At 40.0% G+C, this 26,511-nt stretch overlaps 1 protein-coding gene across 12 annotated transcripts in view; it reads left to right on the top strand.

The window, feature by feature from the left end:
* Nucleotides 1-25,994, top strand: part of dnm1a (dynamin 1a) — a 62,860-nt gene extending 36,866 nt beyond the window's left edge. For 4 of the 12 annotated variants that reach the window (XM_088070658.1, XM_088070651.1, XM_088070657.1 and 1 more), the window contains 7 exons: nucleotides 16,976-17,085; nucleotides 17,850-17,961; nucleotides 18,308-18,322; nucleotides 18,540-18,710; nucleotides 18,805-19,046; nucleotides 19,758-19,952; nucleotides 22,940-25,994. In XM_088070658.1, the coding sequence (XP_087926784.1) occupies nucleotides 16,976-17,085; nucleotides 17,850-17,961; nucleotides 18,308-18,322; nucleotides 18,540-18,710; nucleotides 18,805-19,046; nucleotides 19,758-19,952; nucleotides 22,940-22,970 (876 nt within the window). In that variant the 3' untranslated portion in view covers nucleotides 22,971-25,994. Of the gene's footprint in view, nucleotides 1-16,975; nucleotides 17,086-17,849; nucleotides 17,962-18,307; nucleotides 18,323-18,539; nucleotides 18,711-18,804; nucleotides 19,047-19,757; nucleotides 19,953-20,091; nucleotides 20,129-21,304; nucleotides 21,342-22,939 lie in introns of all 12 variants that reach the window. The other 8 variants (XM_088070661.1, XM_088070660.1, XM_088070652.1 and 5 more) reach the window with 5 other exon arrangements.
* The last annotated feature ends 517 nt before the right edge of the window (nucleotides 25,995-26,511 follow it).

Here is a 26,511-nt window from a genome sequence, read left to right as displayed (position 1 = left end):
AAGGTTTTACTCATGCCATGCTCACATATTCAGGATGAAGATGCTGTCATTCACATATTCCAAACTATACTCACTGTGATTCCAGTATCTTGAGTCCAGTTCTCCCTGCTGTCATAGTCAGTGTGCTAAAGTGCTGATGAGGCCGATTGTGCGGGCTGGAGAAGAAACAGCATGTGAGGGATGGATGAAGGGGCCGGCAGGGAGGTGAAGGAAGAGGAGGAGGAGGCTGAGGAGGAGGTGAGGTTAGACAGAGGTGATAGCCACTGATTGACAGATTCAACGACATTCCCTCCTGTTTCCCGCTGTGAGAAGCAGCATACCAGATGCAGTTCTGGAGGAGAAACACCAGATGCAAAAATGCATTTTTCTCAACAACTCAATGAGAAAAAGTGTTAAAAATACTGAATAAATCTAAGAATTCTCTGTATTGTTTGAGATATTATTGGTCCAATTTTCAATTCATTTTTTAAATCTGAGAAATATTTTGTTGCAAAAACAAAACCAAAAAAAAGCTAAGCATTTTTTTGGCAAGCTCCCTCTAAGTCTGTTTGCTGAAAATAAATAAAACAGCTGACAAAGACAATGAGAAAGACACAAATGTTTAAACCCACACAAAAGGATCATATCCCATTGAGCAAAAACCAACCAAATCTTGGTTTGCCCCCATTGACCTCCAGGCCAAGACTAAGTAAATAAAAACTAGGATATTTTACAAGATGTTAAACAGTTAAAAACTGTTTAGAGCTTTCAGTAAATGACAGAAACTCCCAAAAGCCAACGTTTTGCTATCAAAATGTTGTTAATCTCTCTTGGTTAGAAAGCTAGCAGTGAATAGTTGTGGTCAGTTGAGATCAACTCATCACCTCCCACTAAAACGCCAAATTAATTCACCTTTGTCTTCTTGACACATACCAAACAGAAAGAAATGTCTCATGAGAGGGAATACTTGCGACTTGACAATCTCCTCTCTTCTTCTACAAATCTCGCTGTCTTAAGCGATGTCTCTTCTTCTTTACCGGTTAGCCCCGATTTATCTCCTGATGTCCTTTCATTCAACATAACTGCACCGCTGCGGCAAAATCAGGCTGATAGCGCTCAAATGCGACTTTTGAGTTATTTGAATTCGTCTACCGAAAGCATCCCGCAGTAAAAAAGCCGCCCCGGTATCAGCCAAGGTGGACCGGCTGGAGTCTCGACGTGGCAAAGAACTGGCCATCAAGTTTCTCCTTCGAGAGACAGAAGGAGAAAAAGGAAGGAGAGAGAGAGAGGAGATATGGAGAGAGAAGGAGGAGGAGCTCGCCGGCCCCCCATTTTTCCTCTCCTCTCTCCCCTCCCTCTGTCTGGCTTTTTACCCCCCCAACCCCCCCTCCCCTTCCTCTCTTTCTGTCTTTCTTCTCTGGCTTTTGGGGAGAAAGTGGAAGGTCAAAGGTGAACAGGAAGTGAGACGCACTCATTTGGCGCGTGTAAAGTTTGGAAAGGGAGTGAAGGATTGGCTGCTGAGGAAGGGAACTTTTTAGTGGAAGCGTATGTGGGCAGATGGCTGGACGTCTACGTTTGTGCACTCACGTGAAGGCGTATATTCGTAAAGCGTCTGCATGTTCGTCTATTGCATTTACTGTATGTGCACATCTCTACTTATGGTACATATGAATGTATATGTGGTTTCTGAGTGATGGATGTGTGTGTGTAGGAGTGAGAGCAGAGGCTCCATGGTCTTTGTAGTGAGGGCAGGAATGTCGGCGTTTTCTTGGCAGGCAGGAGGAAGCCTTGTAATAACTCCAGATGTGCAGCCCTGTGGTCTCCATCTCTCTCTTGCTCCCTCTGTTTTTACTTCTAAAGCTGATTTCCTCTCCCTGTCCGACTCGAATAAAGAGCCCTTTATGCAGCTCTGCAGCCTTCCCAACACACACACACACACGCATACACACACACATGGAGGGGGGTTGCTGGTGAAGGGTGACATACTACTGGTAAATCAGAACCAGAGCAAGAGAGGTTGTGTGTAGACAAGAAGGAAAAGTGATTCAAAGTTGAGACATAAGTAGTCAAAGTTTGCCTCCTTCACCTTCTTCGTTTCACACACCCACACACACTCACATAACTCCTGTCGCTGGCAGACAGGAGTAATCAATTCTAGCGTTTCCAGGTGTATGTGTGTGTGCAGAGGTGGCCAAGGCCGTGTGTTTGTTTTAGCTATGGTTTCTGAGCTCCAGAATCAAAGCAGGCACAATCTCAGGAGAGACGAGTCAGCAGTACTGGCAAAGACGGAGGGATGTGGAGGGAAAGTGAGAGACATTGGGAGGAAAATGGAGATGAAAGAAGGAAGCAACTTAAAAGTGTGGAGCGAACAGGAGGCGAAGTGATGCCCAGCGAGCAGAGAGCTACAACAAATATGAAAAATGCTGCCAAGAAACAATCCTCATAATTGTTGCAGTTCGAGTTTAGAGATTGGAAGGAGTAGATTTTAATGGGTGGGTGGGGGGAGCGCTGCGGTCGTACCAACATTGTTTCCACTGTTTGGATGACCAGGCAGGCAGCTTCTTTTTCAAACTCTTAGTCAGTAAAGCCAGAAATACTGAGAAAGTATGCACACGCACACATCCAATGTAATCTGCGAGTCCGTGTTATTCTGTCTTGTCATGAAGTTTCTGACTTTGTTTTTCCCATCTTTGTATTTTGATATGGCACAAAGAGAACGACTCCGTCAGTTTGTGTGGGTGTAATTGTATCTTTCGAGTGTTTGCATCAGTGTGGCAAAGCTAAGCTTGTGAAGACCTTCACTGTAGGTTTCAGTGTAATACACCAGCCAAACCCATAAAAGCAGCCCCAAAATGTGATCAGCTGTATTTCATTTCTTACAGTTACAGTGAAAAGTTTTCAGACCAGAGATGGCATGTCTGATCGCCATCATTCTTGTTGGATTACATGACTTTCGACCACATAATAGCTTGGTTTTCGTTTTCTAGCTCCCTCTAAATATTATATCATTATTATTTCTTTGTTGAAATGGAAAAGCTGAATAAAATGTCCAACATATGCGAGATATTTTCCAAAAAGATAGTGGTGTGGTCAGCTGTGGAGGAAGTCTTTAAATTCTTTACTTAATTTTATTCATGAATGTCTAAATGCTCTGCAACAAGTTAACATCCTACATTCAAATTCTTACTTAAAGGCAGGATGAGTGGGATTTGTCCGTTTTGGTTTGTAAACACAACACTCCCATTTGGCCCCTCCTCCCCAGCTCAACATGAACACTAACAAGCTTTTCACTCGGCGTTTCGTCTTGCTATATTTGCAATCTTTTTTTGGTGTGGCGTCCGCCACTTTTGTAGCTTCCTCTTGGATTACAATCTGGCACCTGGTCATTATGTTTTTATAGAGTCCAGTCATCACACCCTGCACGCTGTGGCTGGGGGCTACATAGCACTGCCCAAAAGCTGACGCCCCAAAACGTCCTGGACACAGCAAAATGAAAAGAAAAGAGAAAATACAGGCAGAGGGCAGAGTGTCTGCAGATAAATGCAGAGACCAGACATTTCTATTGGTCAGAAGTGATGATTAAGAGGCATTATTTTTATATGAATCTATACTTTGTTTAAGTGAAAGTGCAGAAGTATTCTCAAAATATACATAAAGTATTAGTATATTTTTGTAGGTATTATTGTGCTACTTTAAACTATGTCCTGGCTGGCACCGGATGTCATTAGACATTAATATTTGGTTGAATTTAGGTTGTGATGCCATGTGACCAAAATTCCAATTCAGGAACAAAGTCTAATGCCATTTTTAAACCGAAACCAAAGTTAAAAAATTTATTGTCTTCCCAACGTCTCATGCCAATGTCATCTTTATATTGAATAACGACACTTTGTAGAAAGGTATGGAGAACAAAACAATGAATGTATTAATATTTAATTACATGAAACCATGTGAGAAGTTTAGAGATAAAATATATCTTTGTTGGAAATGTTAAGTTAAAGACATCTGAAAGAAAGATAAGTAGTAATTAGTACAATATTTCCCTCTGAAATGTATTTGGTAAATGGAAATACTCAAGTATCACACATGAGTAAGTGCCTTTTTTTAATCAGTTTGAATAGTTTAAATATAGGCAGTCAACATAGAGTCAACTGTTTCTCAAACACACACACTGGTGATAAGACGCCACTAAAGATAAACAGCAATAGTCAAGTTGGCTCTTCTCTATCTTTGCTGCCTTTTAAATGTAAATCTATAACATCAGACTCAGACAGAGAAGACACAGAACTGGCAGATACATGTATGAATTGCGAAGGAAAATGGATGTAGCAACGATATGCAATGGACAAAAACGGTGGAAAAATGCTAACAACGGCACCCAAACCAGTAATGAATAAATGACTGTGTCTCATTTTAAAAGCAAACATTTGAAAAGCTGGTTAGAGATTGCAAAAGAGAAACGAGAGATGAGTGGCGACCGCAGCTTGTCAGAGTGGGCTGAGGAGGTACACAGGGTGGTTTGCGGATAATTCAGAGTTTATCCTGCCTGACTGATGAGATAAATGAGTAATGTATGTTTTTCTTTCTGTAAATTATCATTTTTCCCCCCCTGATTGTTCGTCACGTATACGGAGCATAATGTCAATACAAAAATCATTAGAGAAACAAAGCCTAGGATTAGACCCAAACAGACATGGGACAGATAAAAAGAAACCACACTTGTGCACTTAATAGCTTTTGGCATGTTGTATACGCCCTGTATGTGTGTGTGTGTGTGTGTGTGTGTGTGTGTGTGTGTGTGTATGTGTAGTGTGTATGTGAGGCTCTGCAGGCTCGCTGCCTCCTTTGAAGAAGAATTGACAGACATTTAAAGATTACTGCATGTGTTAAATAACACATGGCATGAACTTTAGAGTGTTTTACAACCTTTGAACAATATGTCTTTATGTTGCATGTGTCTTCAGTTATAGCTATATTACAGTTTGTTATATATTGTGTTTTTTTTTTTTCTTAATCACTGACTTGAGGTACAATATAATCTGTAATCTTGAAATAAGTGGGAGATTTTTCTGTTCATAAATATCAAGTTTTACAAGAATAGCTTTACTGTAAATGTGTAAAGTAAAAAAAAAATCCCCTTCCACCCTTGGAACTGCCCACCACTGGCACAGTCATGTCATAAAAATACATTCAACTCAAACACACCCTCTGGGTGCAGAGCAAGTTTGATTCAGAAGTGCAAATTTTATATTCTGGCAGTTCCAGTTCTATAAAAAGTATTCTTGCAGTTAATTTTAAGGCTTAGCGTATTTAAATCATGCAATTCTGACGATGAAATGGCTGTGAGGTGAGAAACAGGATTAGGGTTCAGTTTATTAGGATCCCCATTAGCTACAACATTTCTGCAACTATTCTTGCTGGGGTCCACCAAACAGACTTAACATACGTAGTAAAAACCGTAACAGCTTACATCATACACAACATGGCAAAATACACAGTAACACGTAAAACTATAGCAAATCATTTATCTTAATGCATAACATGACTAAATAAACAGGACAGGACTGGGGTGCGCTCCATTTCAGTGCACAGGCGCACTGCTCAACACATAACAGCGAGGGCTGGGAAAGCTGTCTATATGGAGTGAAATCTGTCAGCCAGTGGCAGCAACCGTGTAACTGTCAGCTGACAAAACAAACAACAATATTGAAAGCCATGGTAGCTTCTAGTTGATAAATAATTGCCTACATGGACAGTAATATTCACAATGATTTTATTTAAGCCTGAACGACATTCAGCAGTTCACTGTTTTATCAATATCTTTTGACTTGTGTTTGTATTGGACACACACACACACACATATATATATATATATATATATATATATATATATATATATATAAGGACATGTATGGTGCTCACAAACAAGACAGGTTTCTGGCAATTCTATCATAATTTTATATGATCCATCACATTCAGTTCCTCCATATATTGTAAAACAAAATACGCTTCATTTGATTCTAGTAATCAGTCCAATAATTCAAATCCATGTGTAAATAATCAGTTTGATTCCATTGTCACGAGGAATTGCAGGTTTGGACCCAAACAGTTGAACAGAGGAGGCAGCTCGATAATAGGTTGATTTAATTATCAAAAATTAAAACTCATTAAAACTGGAGAGAAAACACATACCAAAGAAGTGAAACCAGACATGACACATGAAAAGGATATAACAAAATAAAACAGGAAATATGACTAACTGCATAAATACGACAGAAACAAAATAGTCATAGTCATGAAATGTGAGAAAACAAAGACAGATTAAAATGTGACTAAAGATATATCAGATAATCTTAAACTAAAAGTCTGAGGGCATCTGGACACTGAGCATGACCTTGACATGACATTTCAAATCATAAATCCATTATTTATACAATAATCACAATACAGTAACAAGAAATAATCTGCTTCACTCCAGTATCGCCGGTCCACAACTCAGACAACGCTCTACCATCACAGCACACATAACACATTCACTTCACAAATTCACTTTAGTAGTTTGTTCAAAAGGTCTGCATCTTTCAACTTCTCTAGTCAAAAGAGGCCACATTAGTTAGCATTTTGAAACATGGATCAACATCACTTTTCTTGTGCAGCATTCAGATGGTTTTTACAAATGAGTAAACTTTTGAATCCTGAGCTAATTGTTGTATTTCTTTCCAAAAAAAAGGGAAAAAGGCAATGAGCAACTTGGCAAGACATTTCCCACAAACTGCAAAAATTAAGTAGGCTAGATTTAGAAAATTATTTTAAAAAATAAGGAAAAATTGATAAGGATAAAAGTAAATTTATAATTGGCAGAATTCAATACTTAAAATTATGTTATATTATTATTATTATTATTATTATTATTATTATTATTATTCCCTTCCATTGTTTTCCCCTAATTTTACACATATTAGCATAATACCATAAATACATGTTAGGACTCTATATAATCTGCATTAACTGTTAAGTGAAACCTTTGCCAAAAAGTTGCACACATGAACCATATGTGTGAGTTCATGTTGGTTTACATATGTGAACGTTTTACCTCAATGTATTCTGACATCACACACTTACCTCAGATGTGACTGTTGCAATTCGTAGGTGCACTTTTTTTTCCTTTTTTGCACCCACCATTACATCTTACGATATTTGTTTCACATCTTAAAACTGAGCGACTGTTTGCAGACTTTACTTGACATTTCACATATTCACACATGAATATATAAATTCACAACTATGAGTTCACATGCCTTTTATAAGTGAACTTTGCAACATTTCTCAGAGGAGGTGAGAGCTGTGTGCCAAATATGCACAGAAACTAAACACACATAGACTGAACAAACCTCTTGCCCTCTATCAGACAGCAGTCGCGAGACGTGTGGGGATTTTCACGTGTTTATGTGGTTAGCGGGCTGCGGTGCCCCCTCCCTCCTTCTTTTACTCTTTGGTGGTCAGCAGTGATTGATCACATGTCCCAGACCAGCTCCTAGGTTGTAACACTGACCTTCTGCAGAAGTAAATGCAGTCCAGATAATTAACTGCTCGCCAATTAGCTGCTAAACAGGAAAGTATCATTGCCTGTGTTTTAGCCAGACCGCTGACTGAATGTGTCATTGTCATGTGGACACCATGTTTCTTTTCTCCATGAAGAGGTTTATTTGTGTTTGTGCTCGTTTCCCACAGGAAGAACTATGCAGAGCACAAAGGCTGTCACTTTTCTGGAGTCAGCAGAGTCAGGCCAGATTAAATGTTTAGGAGAGAGAAAGACGCTGCAAAGCAGGTTGTACTGGCCAAAGAAAACATATCATGCATTAAATAATAATTTAAGAAGATGTAAGAATATATATCTTTATCTCAGTAAAACTGGACATATCCGATAAGATTTGTAGTCCTGAAGCTGACAGACAAGCTGGAAAAAACTAATCAAGTAGCACCATTAAAGATATATGGAGTATTAGAGAGTGCGGACACTGGCACACTGCCCAAGGTGATTTGTTATGAGCATCACTGCACAACTTTGTAGCCCGATGAGTCACTGACAGCTGTGTGTTTTTACACATCGTCCCAGAATAGCTCCAATCGAGCTGTTCCCATTCGTAAATTCTCTCGGCCAAATTGTTTGCTGTTCCTGATTTAAATGTTGGCAACATGTGGCCTTACTTTAAATAAAGTCTAAACGGCATTAAGTCAATTTACATTTCTTCAGATGCTGTTTCTCAAAAGCGTATTACTCACAGACCAAACACACATTTTGCATGCGTTTGTGGGATTTTTGATTATATTTAGACTCAGCAGTATCTGTCCTTTCTTGTAGTTTAAGTTTTCTTCTGCCAAACAGTGCATCATGTCTACAATAATGATTTTCTATGAAGCATTTCTTGTTTCTTGCTCTTTATAAATTAATCTGACTGGCATTGAAACTAAACCAGCGTTTCCACAAGTTCTTCAATCCCAACAAGTCCCATCCTTTTTATGGCTTTCCCCATCCTGTACAGAAATGCTCTGTGCTTAATTTTTTCAAAGACAGAACTCAATAGGGGAATGGCAGAAGAATGGAGGGAAAGAAAAACGGAGGGAGGTGAGGAGGAGGGTTGTGAAAATTGCCGTTGGCTGCCACCCAGGGCCCAGTCTTTGTGGTAATGAAGGGTTAGAGGCAGCGTTATTGCTCCCAGATGCCGTGCGGCTTCTCTGCCGCCCTTTGATGCATGGCCCAAGTCACCAGGACTTTTCTATCAGACTCACATCAACGTACACACACACACACACACACACACACACACTAAGATATGCAGCCTCTTAAAACAACATGGATGCCGTAAACGACTGTCTTCTTGGTTTTGCCCACCAAACTCAGATTTGTTTCAAAGTGTTAATTGGACACGGTCTGTGAAAGGTCCTTGTGTGTGTCTTTATACATACATCTGTGTGTTTTAGTGTGTGTGTATGTGTGTGTGTGTGTGTGTGTGTGAGAGAGAGAGACCATATTTCATCCACATTTTGAATTAGTGTTTGAGCCTTTGAGACGTTTTTTTGGACGGCACACAGAGTGGTGAAGTGCCTTTATGAATCCAGAAGTGAACTTCCTCTGGCTTTTCGTAATGAGCCTGCTATTACTCACTAGCAAAATAAAACCATGGAAAATACTTTGCTCTCACACTGTTCCAAACACCACAGGTTAAGTGCACTGCCTGAGTTACTGTGTATGTTTGTGTGTGTGTGTGTGTGTGAGTAAAAGATATTGCAGTAGAGGTTCAGACAAAAAGGAGGCATACCACACACACACACACAAAAAGCAAAACAATGCATGTGGAAATTAATAAAATCAGTCAGGGTGAATAATGTGTAATGTTTTATACTGTAAGGGAACGTCTAAGCAAGCCAACTTTTGACTGATTCAAACCCAGCATCCTAAGTCAAAGGGTCAGATCACCCACATTTTAAAAAGACATATTTTTCCATAAACCTCTTGTGTGGTTTAGATATCAGTCTCTGTGATTTCTGCCTCCAATCTAACATAATGGAGGTGATCATAAGGAATGGCATTCAAAAAAACCTAACAGCAACAGCTCTTTTTAGCAGCAGTATTCTGGGCCCTGTGGATAACACACAGAGCTCATCGTGACTTATTTTCAGAGGGATTTCTTTGGTGCTTTTCTCATTCAAAGTCTATGAATCACCCTGAGTAATGGACAGTCCTTAGGATAACCAAGTGAACTGACCTGTTAACCTCCTTTCATGCAGGGCTCTTGTAAAAAGACAAAACATATAAAATGAGTATGAATCTATTAAATGTGACTGACATCGTCCTTTATAATAAGTATGTGGGTTTTTGCTTGCGGTAGGTTCACTGAAACCCCAAGGCCAGCCACACCCAGGGCATCTTTAGCTACTGTGCTGGTGTGTCCAATGTGACATAAACAAGGTCACATTGACATAAACTCAATAACCAGTTTATGAGCTATAGTCTAACAGCCCTGAAATATATCCTACTTCTGTTGAAAATAGAGGTGTTCAGCTATTGAATTTTATTGTGTTATACTGACACGTTTCTGTTACTTTGTCCACTCCGTTTATATCTGTGTGGGTAGGCTAAATAAAAGGAACACCTGTCTGGATAACGCAATACAGTTTAACAGCAGCACAAACTGCAGCCTCCAAATTGATCAGTATGTTGAATCAAAACCTCTCTAAAGAATCTGCTGACATTACTAACTTAATGAGGTTAAGGTGAGTGCAGGACTGTTGTATTAGAAGGCATTAATTTTATTGAGGTGTACTTGATAAAATGGCAGCTGAGTGTATTTTTCACAGTAATTTACACAAACACATGAGAGACAGTTTTGCTACTAATCTCTGTAGAAAACACATCAGGAAGAATTATCTGTTGATTACTAATCTGAAGAGATATTGACACAAGTCACTTGAGTCAGACTCAAGTCAGACTTGGACTAAAACCAATGAGTCATGACTTCACTTGGACTTGAGCCTTTTTTTCTTTCTTTTTTTAAGATTATTTTTTTGGCTTTTTGCCTTTATTTGAGACAGGACAGATATAGCGTGAAAGGGGAGAGAGAGTGGGGATGACATGCAGCAAAGGGCCAAGGCCAGAATCGAACCCACAGCCGCTGCAGCGAGGACACAGCCTCTGCACACGGGGTCCCTGCCCTACCGACTGAGCTACTGGGACAAAAACATACAGAAATCATGCTGTTGTGGTGCTGGTTAGTAGTGCTTTGTTAATTTAATAAATCATGACTGGTGAATAGAGTTTAATGACTTTTTTAGGACTTTATACTATACATGACTTCAAAGTTCACAACATAAACATTTTAAATGTGTATTTATTGAATGTTTGTTAATTCAGAAGCTGACAGGAAGTAAACAGGGACCACAGCTGTTGCCCTAGCAACCGAATATCAGTGAAATGGATAAGCAGGAATAGAATATAGAATCAGAACTATATCATTCTAGAGTCATTGTGAGTTATTTCAAGTTATTGACTGCAAAGTGCATCTTTCTGTCAACAGTACAATTGCTTATCAAGCAGAGCCCAGAAAACTGTGGAACTCTGTTTTCTGGTCTATCATGGAAGATTACACCATTCATGCTCATCTCAAGGCAGAAGCCCATAAAGTGGCTGACCTGATGACAGACAGTCAGAAGAAGCCAAAATCCAAGTTAGACCAACAGACTTGTGAAGACCTTGACGAGAACAGCTTCTGGTCTCTCATGGAAGATGAGGACATTCATGCTCATCTTAAGACAGAAGCCCACAAGGTGACTTACCTGATTGCAGACAGTCAGATGATGCCGAAAACCAAGTTAGACCAACAGACTTGTGAAAACCTTGATGAGGACAGCTTCTGGTCTCTCATGGAAGATGAGGACATTTATGTTCATCTCAAGGAGGAAGCCTTCAAGGTGGCTGACCTGATTGCCAGGGAGTCAGGTAATCAGATGACCGCCAGTTACAAGAAGGACTGGACGACTCCTAAAGAAAATGCGGGACAAAACTTCTGGACCTTGATGGAGGATGAGGCAATTCATGCCCATCTGAAGCATGAAGCCTTTAAGGTGGCTGAGATGATTGCCACAGACTGGGGCTCCAGCTCTCAGGACAGTCTCAGCATTGTGGAGGTTGAAAGTCCTGCCGAGGTATCCCTCCCTCTGCTGTCTTTCACCGCCACTCCTCCTCCTGTTACCACAGCCGAATCATCTAAACCTTCCCAGGTGAGACCATCTTCTCCAAAGACTGATGAAGACAAGCAGCGACTGTGGCCATTGCCCAGTCCTAAGAGAAGCCTGGACGATATCTTCAAACTTCTTGACTCTCATGACTGGGTAAAAAAAATTGATGGTTTAACTTCCATGCAAGATCTGGCAAGGAACCATCCGGACTTACTGAAGGCCACACTTCGCAAAGCCTGTCTGGGTGTCATAGAGGAGGTTAAAAACCTGCGCTCCAAGGTGTCTTGCGCTGCTATGGCCACCCTGAGTGAGATGTATACTCACCTCCAGAGAACCATGGATGATATGGTTGAGGACACAGGTTGCGCCCTGATACTGAAAGTGTCTGATTCCAACATCTTCATCCAGCAGCAGGCAAATATGGCCTTAGATGCCATGGTTCAAAACTGCAGCCCTGGCCGTACCATCAACACACTGCTGAATGCAGGACTCACTCACCGCAACGCTGCAGTTAGAGCAAGCACAGCTCAGCACCTAAGCAAGTTATGCGACATCCTTGGAGCCACACGGATCCTAACTGGGGGCAAGAACTTCACCAAACGCTTCCTTGTTGCTGTGAGCAAAATATGTTTGGATGCTGCAGTCAATGTAAGGCGCCATGGACATGTCATCGTCCATAATCTCTCCACCCACAGCAGCTTCTATAAGCAGTGGAACGAGGTGGTCTCAGAGAGGGATAGACGCTCGCTGGAGGAACTCATGAAGAAGCTGAAAACAGCAAAAGGACCCCCTAGCAAGGGCCTGTAATAACATCACTGATGTGATGTTAATTTCAAATAAATGTCTTGCATGAATTTAATGACAAAAGAGACGTGTTATTTAATCAGTGCACAATATGTCTTCAAGTTATATTATTTAATTCCCCCCAAATATAAAAAAAAGTCTTGAGAAAGTGCTTTGAGAACAAATCTGAATGTTGCTGGCAGTGTGGGCCTTTAGGTCATAATTCTCCTTAAGTTGTGTTACAGTACTGAATTAGGTTTGTTTCTCACTATTTGTTCTTTACATGTTCTCAAAAATTTCCTCTGCATTTACAAATCTTCCTCTGCATATTGATTACACACAGAATCACACACACAAATGTATTAAATAGTGGGTACATGCACAAAATGACCAAGTACACACAAAACCTTTCTGTTTCCATGGTGATTATTGCAAACAGAAGGTCCCCTGACAGCCCAGTAGTGGTTTGGCCATCACACAGCCATTCCTCACTGGCAGTGTTTGTGTCTTTCTGCCTGTCTGTCTCTTGGAAGTTGATTCACAGAGTTTGGGTCTCATGCAAGTAAAATTGCTGCGGATAAAGGTCAAGTAAAGTGTGTGTGTGTGGACTTCATACGTATGTATCTCATATAGCTAATGCATATCATGTGTGCATCTGCATGTTGGAGTTTGTTTTCTCATGTGTCCCTGCTGCGTGCGTGCTGCAGAACATTGGAAATCTGTACATTTGGCCACTATTGCTGGCTGGCTTTTATGGGAGCATATGGGAAAGCACTCAACTCCCAACTTCCCTTAACACAACTACACACACACACACACACACAAGATGGGCTGATTGATGGAAAAAAAATGTGATAATCTGTCAGAAGTGGGACAGTTGCAATAATACTCGTACATGGGTATACATTTGTAGTTCTTCTTCTCTAGCAATTTTTAATTAATTTGTAAAGTAGTTATCTAATAATAATATCTAATCTAATAATAGTGAAGAGAAAAGCACAATATTTCCCTCTGAAGTGTAGTGGAGTAGAGGTGGAAAGGGGAATGAGATTAAAATAACGTAAAAGCTATGCAAAAGCACTTAAATACAAGCACTTGAGTAAATGTACTTAGTTACATTCCAGCTCTGGTTAGCAGTGAGACACACAGTAACTGAAATTACAGTAACTGGGATCAATGCACCAAGTATCATTATCTAAATTTCATTACATGATGCTATTCATGCATTTTTTATTTTTTTATTTTTTTAAATGTTCCCCCAATGTCAAAGTAATTTTTGTGAAATTAAATGTTTTCTCTTACTTTGGTAAGAATGCTCTGGACCACTCGTAAACTGTTCTCTCACCTAAGAGAAAAACAAAAATAAGAAAACATTGGTGAATCTCCCAAATCAAAATGTACTAACAAAATGAGAACAAATTGTGGATATGAGCAAAAATAAGAGAAACCTTTTTGTTTGTATATCCTTTCTTGCATGAGGCCCATTGTTTTGCAATGGGCCTAGTCCAAAATCAAGATCAGAAAGTCTTGAGTCAAGTCCAAAGTTAACCTGTTCAGAACCCTGTTATTTTCCAAACGCACATACAAAAAATATTGTAGTGGTGGATTTTGACTCCAAATGCACTCAGAAATCATAAGCAAGAAAAATTAAACATTACCATTTTTACTTTAACAGCTGTTTAAACACAACTAACTTACTTTAGCAGCATAATTAACACACTGAAACATGCATTGCGCTTTCTTGTTTTCTCACAGTTGGCCGTGCTTGTCAAAAAGGGGACATGGCTCTTCTGCAGTCCATTTAAAATTATCTCTTAACACTGAGATTGGCCATTTAAAATTATCTCTTAACACTGAGATTGGCTTATAGACATCCCATCAAATAAGTCTCTACATTTAGGTGAAATCAGATGACAGTAATTGTAAGTCTAGACATCCCAGAAAAGATTTGTCCATTGGAATCAACAGGGGATCTGAATGGGTTAACAATTTCCAAGTCAAATCTCAAATCCTTAACTTTTGAGGTTTGAGTCCCTAGCAAGTCAGAATGCTCTCTTCAGCAAATATAATGCCAATTTAACAACAGAATAATATGTCGGATTTTCAAATGTAGTGAGTTATTTTTGAAGTGTGTATTTATTTGTTATAAGTGTCTTAAAAAGGTACGTAGTTGTGAAGCAAACAGTTGTAAAGAATTAGATCACCAGCTATGGTTATATTAGCCTCGTCTTACTGGCCTTTGTGCACCTTCAATTGTCAAACGAAGTTGGAAGTTCCTGTATCTTCATCTTTTGACCCGAACATTTTGCATACTGCAATAAATTTTTTGTTGACCACAGCATAGTCTTTGTACACAAACCGAAAAAAATCTGATGTTTTTTTTTCAGAAACGTAACATTAGTTTTTCAAGGTTCTCTCCTGCAATTTGATTGGATGGTGTTGGACTGGTTCAGACAAAGTGGATCTGGAGAATTAAGTGTAAACTTTTTGTGAATGATTCCGGAAATGAAGGGACATTGATTTATTTGTGGCAAATTTTTTAAAAAACAAACTTTTTCATCTTTGAGACTAGGGGGAAGCTGTCAAGTATTTTCAAGTAAAAAGGCTCAAGACCGTCACTGGTGTCCAAGCTGAGTTGTATATCTTTTTGGATTTTGTCAAGTCGTGTTAAAAGTCATCAAATTGTGACTCACGTCTGCTTCGGCTTTAAGTCATAGACTCGGGTTCACAGCTCGGATTTTTAGGCATTAAACCTGATTCTTCTAACTATTTTTATAGTAATAACCAACATTAATATTATTATATCTACGTTGTTTTATCAGATACTTTGCCATTCTGTCTCTGCTTTAGCTGACTTTCTCTGTACTTTCCCCTCATCACGCACACACCAGTCCCCCTCCCCCTCTTCCTCCTGCCTTTCCAACTCTCCTGACTGGATTTACTGGCCAGAGGAGAGGAAAATGTATGAATCAGTCCAAGGTTGCTCACTCCCAGGGAGAGGAAAAGCCAGAGAGAGCAAGGGAACAAGGGGAAAGAGGGGGAAAAAAAAGATGAAGCGCGAGAGAGAAAAGGGAGGAAGATGGAGAAATACTGAACAAACTTCGAGACGAAGGACGGGGACCTCTTTGCCCTATAAATGATGATGTCAGCAGTCTGGGGCGACTGCTTGTTTAGTTTTTTTGTAGAGCACCTGGGTGTACCATCGCTGCCAAATGTTTGTGTGTGTGTGTGTGTGTGTGTGTGTGTGTGTGTGTGAGTTTTTACATGCATTTAGGGGATATGACCATTTGGCTGCACAGGTCATAAATCCTTTGATGAAGGAGTTTAGTCACACACACGCAACCCCCCGTCTCCCTCTCTTGCTTTCATTCACACGCGCGAGCGCACACACGCGCGAGCGCACACACACACACACACACACACACACACACACACACACACACACACACACACACAGGGTTGGGCAGGGCAGGCCGGTGGTTAGCTATCCAGATGGTTTTAAGGTTAGTTAGAGACTACGTTTAAAGGTGCTGTTTGCAAAGTAACGTGTGTGTATTTGTGTGTGTGCACATTCAGTGTATGTTTAAAGAAACTCACTCACTCTGCACTATTTTTGGCTTCTCCCTCTCTTTTTAAAATACTAATTTTACTGTTGATTGTAAAACACACACACACACACACACACACACACACACACACACACACAAATGCACCCTCGGCAAGGAAATTCCATTTAGTAACAACAGACTTTGAGGAGTTAAACCACAACATGTGCGTGTGCGTATGTGTGTGTGTGCATGTGTAGGAGAGATAGTGAAGGAGCGAGAGTGCTGGCATGTGTCAAACTGTAGCTGACTAACTTTGAGGTTCCCTGATTCATAAATAGTTGGATGTCTGGATATCATATGCTCTGTGCAGATTTACAAGTACAAGAGATTTCTACACTAGAACGCGGTTTCTTTCCCTCTCTCTGGATGTGTGTGTTTCTCATTTGTTGCTGCTGCCCCCCCCCTCCTCCTTTTTTGTCTTTTTTTTCACTCTGCACAACTGTAATCAAAACCACAGACTGGAGGGCTGTGTACGACTTTCCCATTCGTCTCTTTTGGCTTTTTTTCTTCTCATTTTTTGTCTGCTGTTAAATTCAATATGTGAACGTTGACTCCTGATTTCCCCTAGCTCTTTCATCTGCTTTCTTTTTGTCCCTTTTAATCAAGTTTCTGTCTTTGTTTCTCTTAATATAATAAAAAATATATATTAAGTAGAAAATTGAGCAGCCCAGAATGATTATACTACATTGTCAACTTTTGCGATGGTTCTGTTATTTTGGTCTAATTTACAATGTTGCAGTGCATAATACTGTACATCTCTATGACTGTTTTTATTCATTAGCCAAATTCTTCACCCGCAGAGGGAGTCAGTCTCTTTCTTTCTCTGCATCACATGAACAACCAGTGTGTTTCTCTTTCGCCTCCTGCAGGAGAAGGAGAAGAAGTACATGCTGCAGGTGGACAACCTGAAGCTGCGCGATGTGGAGAAAGGCTTCATGTCCAGCAAGCACATCTTTGCCCTCTTCAACACTGAACAGAGGTTTGTATTATACATGCACACACATCCATACACACACACACACACACACACACACACACACAACAGACCCCCATAATTGATCACAAGATAAGGTTTTTTTTCTGAAATCTCAATATTTTGTTTAGACAAATGAGACAACTGAACAGACACAATCAAAAAGTTATATACAAGCACACATAACTTTAATACAGATGAAAATAAACTTTGATTGTTGGCCTTTGATATGTAGCTCACTTGCACATTTCATGATTCATGTCACTTACATGCAAAATTGACTTTACTTGAAGAAATACTTACCCCCTATATCTATAATCTATACCAGGATTGTATAATTTGTGTGTAAAATCTCAAACTTAAAAGTCACTATAAAAAATTAATGTAGTGGATTGAAAAGTATAATATTTGCCTCTGAAATGTAGTGAAAATGTACCTCAGTAATTGAATAAATATACATAGCTACTTCTGGCCAAAGGTAGAAAGATGTACAGCTGTTCAAGCAGCGGTGTAGTTGTAGTTGATAATATGGGTGTACTATTTAGATGGGTAGGTTGCTGAGAAAGAAGTGGGTATACCCTCCTATATATATTACACTGGATTTTTGGCTGCGAGGTCGGCATACTGTAAATGGCCAGAAAAAGCAGTAGGTATACCCCTATACCTGCGTATACCCTCCTCTACACCACTGTGTTCAAGTGACAAATTTAAGGTATTAAAAATAATATAGAAAAACGTGAAGAACGCCATATAGAATTGTGTTTCCACAGGAATGTGTATAAGGACTACCGTCAGCTGGAGCTGGCCTGTGAGACTCAGGAAGACATTGATGCTTGGAAGGCCTCCTTCCTCAGAGCTGGAGTTTATCCTGAACGGGTCACGGTAACATTTGTTAAAGTATTTGTTTTATGCACACATACATAAAGTGAGGATTGAAAATATTATAGCAAGATAGTTAGTTGTTGTTTCTGCTTTAAAGACTGGATTGATTGCAAGCCATACACAACGTAAAACCATATGCAAAAACACATTATTAGACTTGATTTTGTTCAGATTGCATAAACTAAAATGAGAGCTAATTATTGATTTGTTTGTCTTTTGCATGAGGTGTCAGACTGTTGTTGGGATGTTTATTTGGAGTCTATTTAAATGTTTTCATGTGTCCCATGTGATACTGTATCTGTCCTCTTTCTTTGTCTGTTTTCCTCATCACTGTTTGACCTTACAGGAGAAGGAAGGAAAGGTATGTTTCTTTTTGGTCTGTATCCTGCATTCCATCATTTTGCGTCAAGGTTTCGTCCTAAAACAGCTATTCAGAAAGACTAATGCGTTTACCATCTTCTTCAGAGTTATCAGTCACCCTTTATCTACTACGCTGTATCTACAGCTTCTCTATCTCTTTCTTGCTGAAGCCTAACTAAAGTTTAAAACTCTATGTCTTCCATCATTTGGCTCTGCAGAGTGACGGTGGTGATGAAAATGGCTCTGATAACATAATGCACAGCATGGACCCTCAGTTGGAGCGCCAGGTGGAAACCATTCGTAACCTTGTTGACTCCTACATGGCCATCGTCAACAAAACTGTTCGTGACTTGATGCCCAAGACCATCATGCACCTCATGATTAACAATGTGAGCTGTAAAGTCTCCCAAAACTATTTATGTTTCAAACACAGTAAAAAGAACATAAACTTAAACTTCAATCACAAAATGTCATTTGGTCCAGACTAAGGAGTTCATTAACGCAGACCTGCTGGCCCAGCTGTACTCGTGCGGCGACCAGAACACGCTGATGGAGGAGTCTCAGGAGCAAGCCATGCACCGTGATGAGATGCTGCGGATGTACCACGCCCTGCGGGAGGCCCTCAGCATCATCGGTGATATCAGCACATCCACCATAAGCACCGCCATGCCACCTCCTGTGGATGACTCCTGGCTGCAAGTGCAGCGGGGCGGTTCTGGAGGAAGGTAAGCAACAATGAGAATAGACAGAGGAAGAGCATTAGAGGCTGTGAGCTGCCCTTTTTATGCCTCCAGTACAGGCTTTGAGTTTGTTTTGTCTATCCAATCATTTGTCCCATTCATGTGAACGTAATATCTCAGGGACACCCTTAGGGAATTTCTTCAAATTTGGCACAAATATCCAGTTGGACTAAGATTTTGGTGGTCAAAGGTCACTGTAACCCTGTCCTTCACACCGGATATCTCAAGGACACCTTAAGGGAATTTCTTTAAATTTGGCACAAATGTTCACTTAAACTCAAGAGGAAGATGGCTAGAATTTGGTAGTCAAAGGTCAAGGTCACAAAAATATTTTATATATATCTATATATATATATATATATATATATATATATATATATATATATATATATATTACTCCGTAAACCTCATATTCTACTGTAAAATGCTGTAATAAATTTAAAGGTGATATAATGTTGAATAAATTTACACTATTGACACTGTAAGCTAATAGTAGGATGCTAGTAACTGCAGCTGCCAGTAGTTTGCTGCGATTTTACAGGACAAAGTGTTACAGTGTAGCCTTGGAGTTATTTATTTTTATCTGGGTCACTATTGAACTATCAAGTAAAAAATGAGCTTTGCAGGCTATCACGCTCAGATAGGTTATTCTGTTTTTTTGAAGCAGTAGAATGTGTCTCCTCCTTTTTCCACCAGGTCTCCAGCTACCAGTCCAACTCCAAACCGCAGGGCTCCTCCAGCCCGTCCGGGCTCTCGTGGGCCTCCCCCTGGGCCTCCTCCTTCTGGGGGACCCCCTGTCCCATCTCGCCCAGGGGCTTCTCCGGACCCTTACAGTGGGCCACCACCCACCGTGCCCTCCCGGCCTAACCGCGCACCCCCAAGTGTGCCCAGGTGAGTGAAAACATGAGGCCTTTCAAACAAACAACCCTGTTTCGATTGGTTTTATGAGGACAGAGTTTGATCCAATCCATAGCTTTTAATATTATGACAAGCGAACCGACCTGAAGTGTGGATACTCTCTGTTACTAAGGGGGATGTGAAGACACCCGGATGAGGGGATAAAGGAGGTAAATGAAAGTGGAGAGCTCTGGTTGTGATAGAGGGTAGATGATTAGGTGGATAGATCGATAGAGATCCCTAAATAGATGGATAGACAGTAATATAACTTATCAACAGTGGACTATTTTTCTCGTTTCTCTTGGTTTGGGTAAAGTCGTTGGTACTTTTCTGCCACCTCTTTCAACTTTCAGCACGCTGTCAACCATCACTAACGATATCTAACCCTCCACTGCTCATTGCTTACACCCACTTCACCTCTGTCTTCATCTGAGTAGTTCAGAAATGTGAGCGCTAACCCTTTGAAACCAAAGCAAATTGTTTTGAACTTTTCCAAAAAAGAGCAACTTAGGAAATAAATAACCTTAAAATTAGCCCCAAAAAAGAAAGATAATAATAATAATAATAACAACAACAATAATAATAATAATAATAATAATAATAATAATAATAATAATAATAATAATAATGATAACAAAAAAGTGCAAACAAGAAAATTACCCACAAAAAATTCTTAAAAATAATAAAAGTTCTGTAATATATATATATAGAATTATTATTATACAATTATCATAAAGGTTTTTTTAGACATTTTTCCTTAGGTGTAAAAAAATAAAACTAACAGAAAACTTCTTTCCAAGTTGTTCAGTGCCTTTTTTCCTACGTTTTCAAAAGAAAGTGAGCCAGTTTATTCAGGGTTCGAAAGTTTAAATACTTGAAAGGTGTCTTGAACGCAGAAAAAGATTCACAAGAAAAGTAATGTCAATCCAGTTTTCAAAGGGTTAAAGTGAGTTAGTGATTGGAATGTGTTAGATGGGTTTTCTTTTCTGTTGCTTACTGTATCCGCCCCGTGCTCACCTGTCTTCTTGAGCTAGCTAACCTTTTTTAATGGTGTGTTTGTTGTCAAAGTAGCAGCTTGCCTCTTTTAAAGTAGGAGACACTAACGTTGCTGAGCAAAGCTCTCACTGGCCTCAAAAATGACATGGAGGAGTATCTTAATCCTCCCAAAATTCTCAATAGTGAAATTTTCCATCCCGTATTCTGTCCTAAGTGAGAGCTGAGCACATGTGACATTGGTCATTTCCTGCACTGTAACTGTTTGCACTCCTCTTCTCTTCTTCCTCCTCTTCATCCCTGTTTTCCTCACCACACCTCTGTCCCACACATGACTATGGTTCCTTCTACAGAATCACTATCACTGACCAATGAGGACTAACGTTTCTGGTACGTTTGGGTACTGTCCACCACCATCATCATAACCATCACCATCACTCTCCTTCTCTCTCTTTCTCTCAGGAGGCATCCTTTCACTGCATGCCATTTTCTTTTTTCTCACTTTTGTTTTCTCTTCTCAGAGTGCTGCATGAGCAAACACACACCCAGCTCAGAGGGTCTGTGTGTGTGTGTTTGCATCAGTGTTTGAGGTGATTTTGGAGTTGATACTAATTTATTTATTGAAGAGGTCTCAGTTTTCGTTACGGTGTCTTGTGAAAGAAGGGTTTTCTCAGATTACAGCAACGACAAGTTAATACAGGATTTCAACTGTCAAAAACGTAATTGTGGTTTTTGTGTCAGTGTTGTATGTGATGTGTGTACGCCATGACATCTCACTCATGTCGAACTTTGTCTCTGAGTGTCTGATGTTGTCTTTCAGAGTCACGGCATCTGTCAGTATCATAGTTCAGCACATACTGTAACTTACTGAGTGTGCAGATAGCACGATTCTGCCTCTTTAAAATGTTTAAAGGGACACTTCACCCCCTAAATAAAAATACATATTTTACCCCTAACATGTAGTGTTATTTATCACTCTAGATTGTTTTGGTGTGAGGCCGATATCTAAAAAATGTGTTTTCGATTTGGGGGTGGACAGTCCCTTTAAATCAGGGATACTCAATTTGCTTTGCCAGGGGACCACTTTTGCAAAATGACAGAGGGACATTGGTCAGTTAGTAAACAAAATCAGTAATATTATCAGTACATATAACACATTGATTGTCTGTTTTCAACATTTCAATGCTTGCTGCACTGCAGAGGTCATGTGTACGCAGGGATGTTTCTTAGATTTGAGGACATTTGGGGCAATTAGCTCAGACCTCTGTGGAGTGTGGGGGCATCTGGGGGTTCCTCCCTTAGCACTTTATGTCACAGACAAGATGTTACTCTGCACCCTATCTGGCCATGGGCTGTAAGTTGAGTATCAGTGCTTTAAATGAAACAATCTGAAAGTGGAACATCACTGTTTGGTTGCACTGCTTGCTACTTACAGACAGATGCAACCTGTGAAAAGGGATCATGGGCAGACTTTGCGTTGACTTTTATGTTTTTTTAAGAAATAGTTTGTTCATTTGGGGAACTAACTTTATTTTGCTCCGAGAATTGGATGAAAAGAATGATACCATTTGTCTGTGCAACTACTGACAGAGGTTAGTTAGCTTGGCAGAAAGACTATAGGTGAAACAGTGAGCCTGGACAAAGGGTAATATTGCCTGCATTTGGCCTTGACTGCAAACATACATTACCTGCATTGTGGCCATGCTAACTGAGCCTGTTATCTCTGTTATGTTAGTTGTGTTTTTGGGTTTCCTTCCATGTGTTATCTCATGATGTCAGTAGCCATCTATGTGAGTGAAGATACTGTACTTGTGTGTAAGTGCATGATTAACACATGGGGGCCCTGAAATAACAAAAGTGTAAGTATAAACCCGAATCTGAAATGAAAAGTGCAAACACATTGAACACTAATCCAACCTGCTCCCGTCCTCTCTTCTTTGTGTCTGTTCCTGTGTGTCTGTGTGTCTGTGTGTCTGTGTCCCTGGCAGTCGGAGACCCCCACCTTCTCCAACCCACTAGACCTCTGAACTCCTCCCTACCTCCGTCTATACGTCCCACCCCTGGATGAGAGGCCACGGACAACAGTGCCACCTTCCTGTCGTTTTCTGCCACACCTAACCTGAGCCGGCTCCTTTCTCCTGCTCGTACTTTCCCCTTACAACACACACACACACACACACACACACACACACACACACACACACACACACAGAGCTGCAGAATACTTGAAACAAACTTGCATGACTGTCTTACAAACGTGCTGAACCTTCAGAATTTAGATCAACTGTATGTATACAATATAAAATCACTGATACAATTTTGAGTGTATGCGCACAAGTGCATGCACACCTGCTTACATAAACGCACACACACACACGCATATATACAAGCAAATACATACAGAATATCTGCTATTAAACCTAAGGTGGGGGACGTTTGCAAACTACTGTAAGCATGACACTTTGCCTGAGTATTACATTATACTCCAGCCTTTCTGACGGGTATTCTGGCTACTGACTGACTTATTTTTTTTCTCTTATTAACAGTTGCTTTATTAAATATTTCCTCTTTTTTTCTGAGTTCTTCACCCCTCAGTTTTTTTGTGTCACTCATCTTGCATTGCCGGTTGTGCTCGAAGAAAAAAGTGTTTTCGTTAAATGTCTTCAAAGCAGAGTTTTAAAAAGTGGTAGCTACTTCTAGATAAAATCATGCCAAGCAGCAGAACAGTATCAGTGTGTTTTTACAACAAATTCTTCAGTTGACTTATTTTGGTGACCATCATGGATAGATTACTGAGGGGGCCTACTGGGTACAGGCCTAGGGGCCCAAAGTGTCAAAGGCCTCTGTTGCCTTTAACTGTACAATGTGACTCAAACTGAAGCGTCGAATGAGGAATGACCTCAAACAGACTGACTACAGAGAGACAAAAATGACCCCAAAGAGACACAAAATTGAAGACTGCAAAGACACATTAAACAACTTCACAGAGACACAGAAGGACTACAAAAATACTTTAAACAACCACAAGGAGACATAAAATAGCCTCAGAGAGACACAAAATTACTACAAAGAAACATAAATAGCTTCAAAGAGACAGAAAATGACTACAAACCAACAAAACAACCTCAAGGAGACACAAAATGACTATATAAGCATAAAACATCAAGAGACATAGAATTACCACACACAAATTTACTACAAAAAGACACAAAACCAAAAAACAAGATGCCTAACAAAAAAAAAACTCAGACAAAACCACCACAAAGTCTGTGTGTCTTGCTCCTGGTTGTGGGGCCTTTTTCATATTTCTGCCCAGGGGCCCATTGTCTCATAATCCGCCTATGGTGACATACATGTTTTTACAACATTTTAGGCAGCTGTAAACCAGATACTTTTATTTAAAAATGGCTTTGTTTTTCTGAAGAAGTCACTGAAACTCTGCTCTCCGTGAAGTCATGTAGGAAAACGTTTATTTTCATGACAGCATTTCAGGCTACAAGGTGAAGAAGAAACCCCTCCGTCCTCCCTTTTAGCTCCTCTCCTTTAAATCTCACCCTCATTGTTTTCCACCTATTATCAATGACACAGTTTTCACCATAACTCACCCAACTCACACAAGGGAGGTTTGCTTTAGAGGAGCTGCTGCTCTTCATCTTTTCTTTCCCTCCTCTTCCTTTTCTTCCTCCTCCTTCTCTTTCTCCCCTGAAGGAGCGATCATCTGAGGGGCCTGTTGCAGACTCCAGAAGGCCTCACTGTCACTAAATTCACACGTGTTATAACTTTAGTGTATAATTGAATCAGTAGAGAATAGTTCACATAACTGGGTCACAACCATCTCTCAAAAACGCTGCTTTCAACGAACCTATGCAACAAAGAACATGATTATCCAATGATTTTGGCTTAAATAGGTGCCTCCCATGGCACTTTTTCCTCTTTCCTCCTTTCCTCTTCACAGAAACATTGTCAATAAGTAATATTATCGAGGCGGGATTTAAATAGAAAGTGCAATATATGGAATGTATGTTTGCTGTACGACACCAATCAGACAAAAATCAGTTGATTTTTAACCAAGAGGAAGGGAATCTGTGGCCTGGGTCGCACCATGAAATGGTTTGATAGTTCCTTATATGTCCTTTTTATTCAGAGGGAATAATGGGAAAGGTTTAAGAATGTTGGAGTGTGTTTTAAAGTACGTTTTGATCACATTATGCACTTGTGATATAATGACAGGTAAAATGTTTCATCCAGATTTGCCATTTAATTTGTTTCTTTCCTTTTTGTTTCTTTTCTTCCTTCTCTCAGCGGTCACGGGGGTGAGTGAGAACACAGAAACAGCCACAGTCTATGCATAAAACTATCAAAACGCTCCTCCTGTTTCACCCTCACGTCGCTGTCTGAGAGCCTGCGAGTTCATCTTGTCACTCGTGTTGCCACTGAACTCTGCCGTCAGTGTCGTGTTGTATTTTGACCCCAAACAAAAACCCACCAGCCATGAAAAAAAACATCTCTGTACCTCAACTGATGTCATTTTAACCGTTTTAAAACCACCCAAAATACTTCCCTTGTGCATCTTAGTGATCCACGACTGCAAACACAACAAAGCATACTGTACTTATTATTTAACAGTAAATAGTGTACTATGGACATATCTTAATGTGATATTATGTATATGTGTGGTGCATCTTATGGGACTTGTACTTCCACCGTCTAGATAATTTAGTCTGCTGAATATTTAAATTATTATGAATAAATGAGTATGTGTATAAGGAAATAATATTTGGAAAAACTTATAAAAATGTGTATTGCAGTGATGTATATGGGTGTTTGCAGGTTGTTTGATACTTTAGCTTGTAGCAGAGAGGTTTTTTTGTCTTTCTTGTTTCTCTCTGTGTGTAGAAGAGCAGAAAGGGACAGTGTGAATGTGTGAACTCCTGCAGCAGCCAGGTCCTGCATCTTGTTTAAACTGCTGTGGATGGAGAGATGACTTTACCCTACAGGGCTGCTGTGCTTTGTCAACACAATAAAAAACCTCAGTGTACTGAATGAAGTTTCCTTCCTGTCTTCTTTGTCTCTTTATACTCTCAAATACTAACAAGACTATGGGACTGTTCATCCTTTATGAGGTGGGCGAGGGGGTGGTGCAAAGGCATGTCAAATAATTTGTAAGCACTGAGAGGGATCTATGTTTCTTTTTTTTTGACGTAGAGGAGGAACATACAATATGAAGTTGTTTGTATTGACAGGTGGCTATCATGCACCCATATTTGGCTGAAGTGCACACACAGCTTTTGTGTTGCAATTTGTAAGAGGAATTTGCATTTTTTTTGAGAAATTAGCTGTTTGTTTTGCTGAATACTCACTCTCATGCTGTTTGCCTTTTGCATTGGCTCCAGTACCTCCATTTCACATAAATCTTTCAAATAAATGGTTATTTATGGTGGATGGAGGGTCATTCATTTTCCCCCCAGTCACTCAAGGAGCCTCAAGGGGATATATTTGTAGCTTTGGGGAGGGTTAACATCAGCATGCTATTTTTTTCTTTTCATTAGCCACAATTAAG

Source organism: Plectropomus leopardus, chromosome 20 (genome assembly GCF_026936395.1).
Source record: "Plectropomus leopardus strain MGB_pleo_1.0 chromosome 20, ASM2693639v1, whole genome shotgun sequence".
NCBI classification, from domain to species: domain Eukaryota; kingdom Metazoa; phylum Chordata; class Actinopteri; order Perciformes; family Serranidae; genus Plectropomus; species Plectropomus leopardus.
The sequence above is the reverse complement of the archived record's forward strand: the minus strand, read 5'-3'. Positions and strand labels throughout refer to the sequence as shown.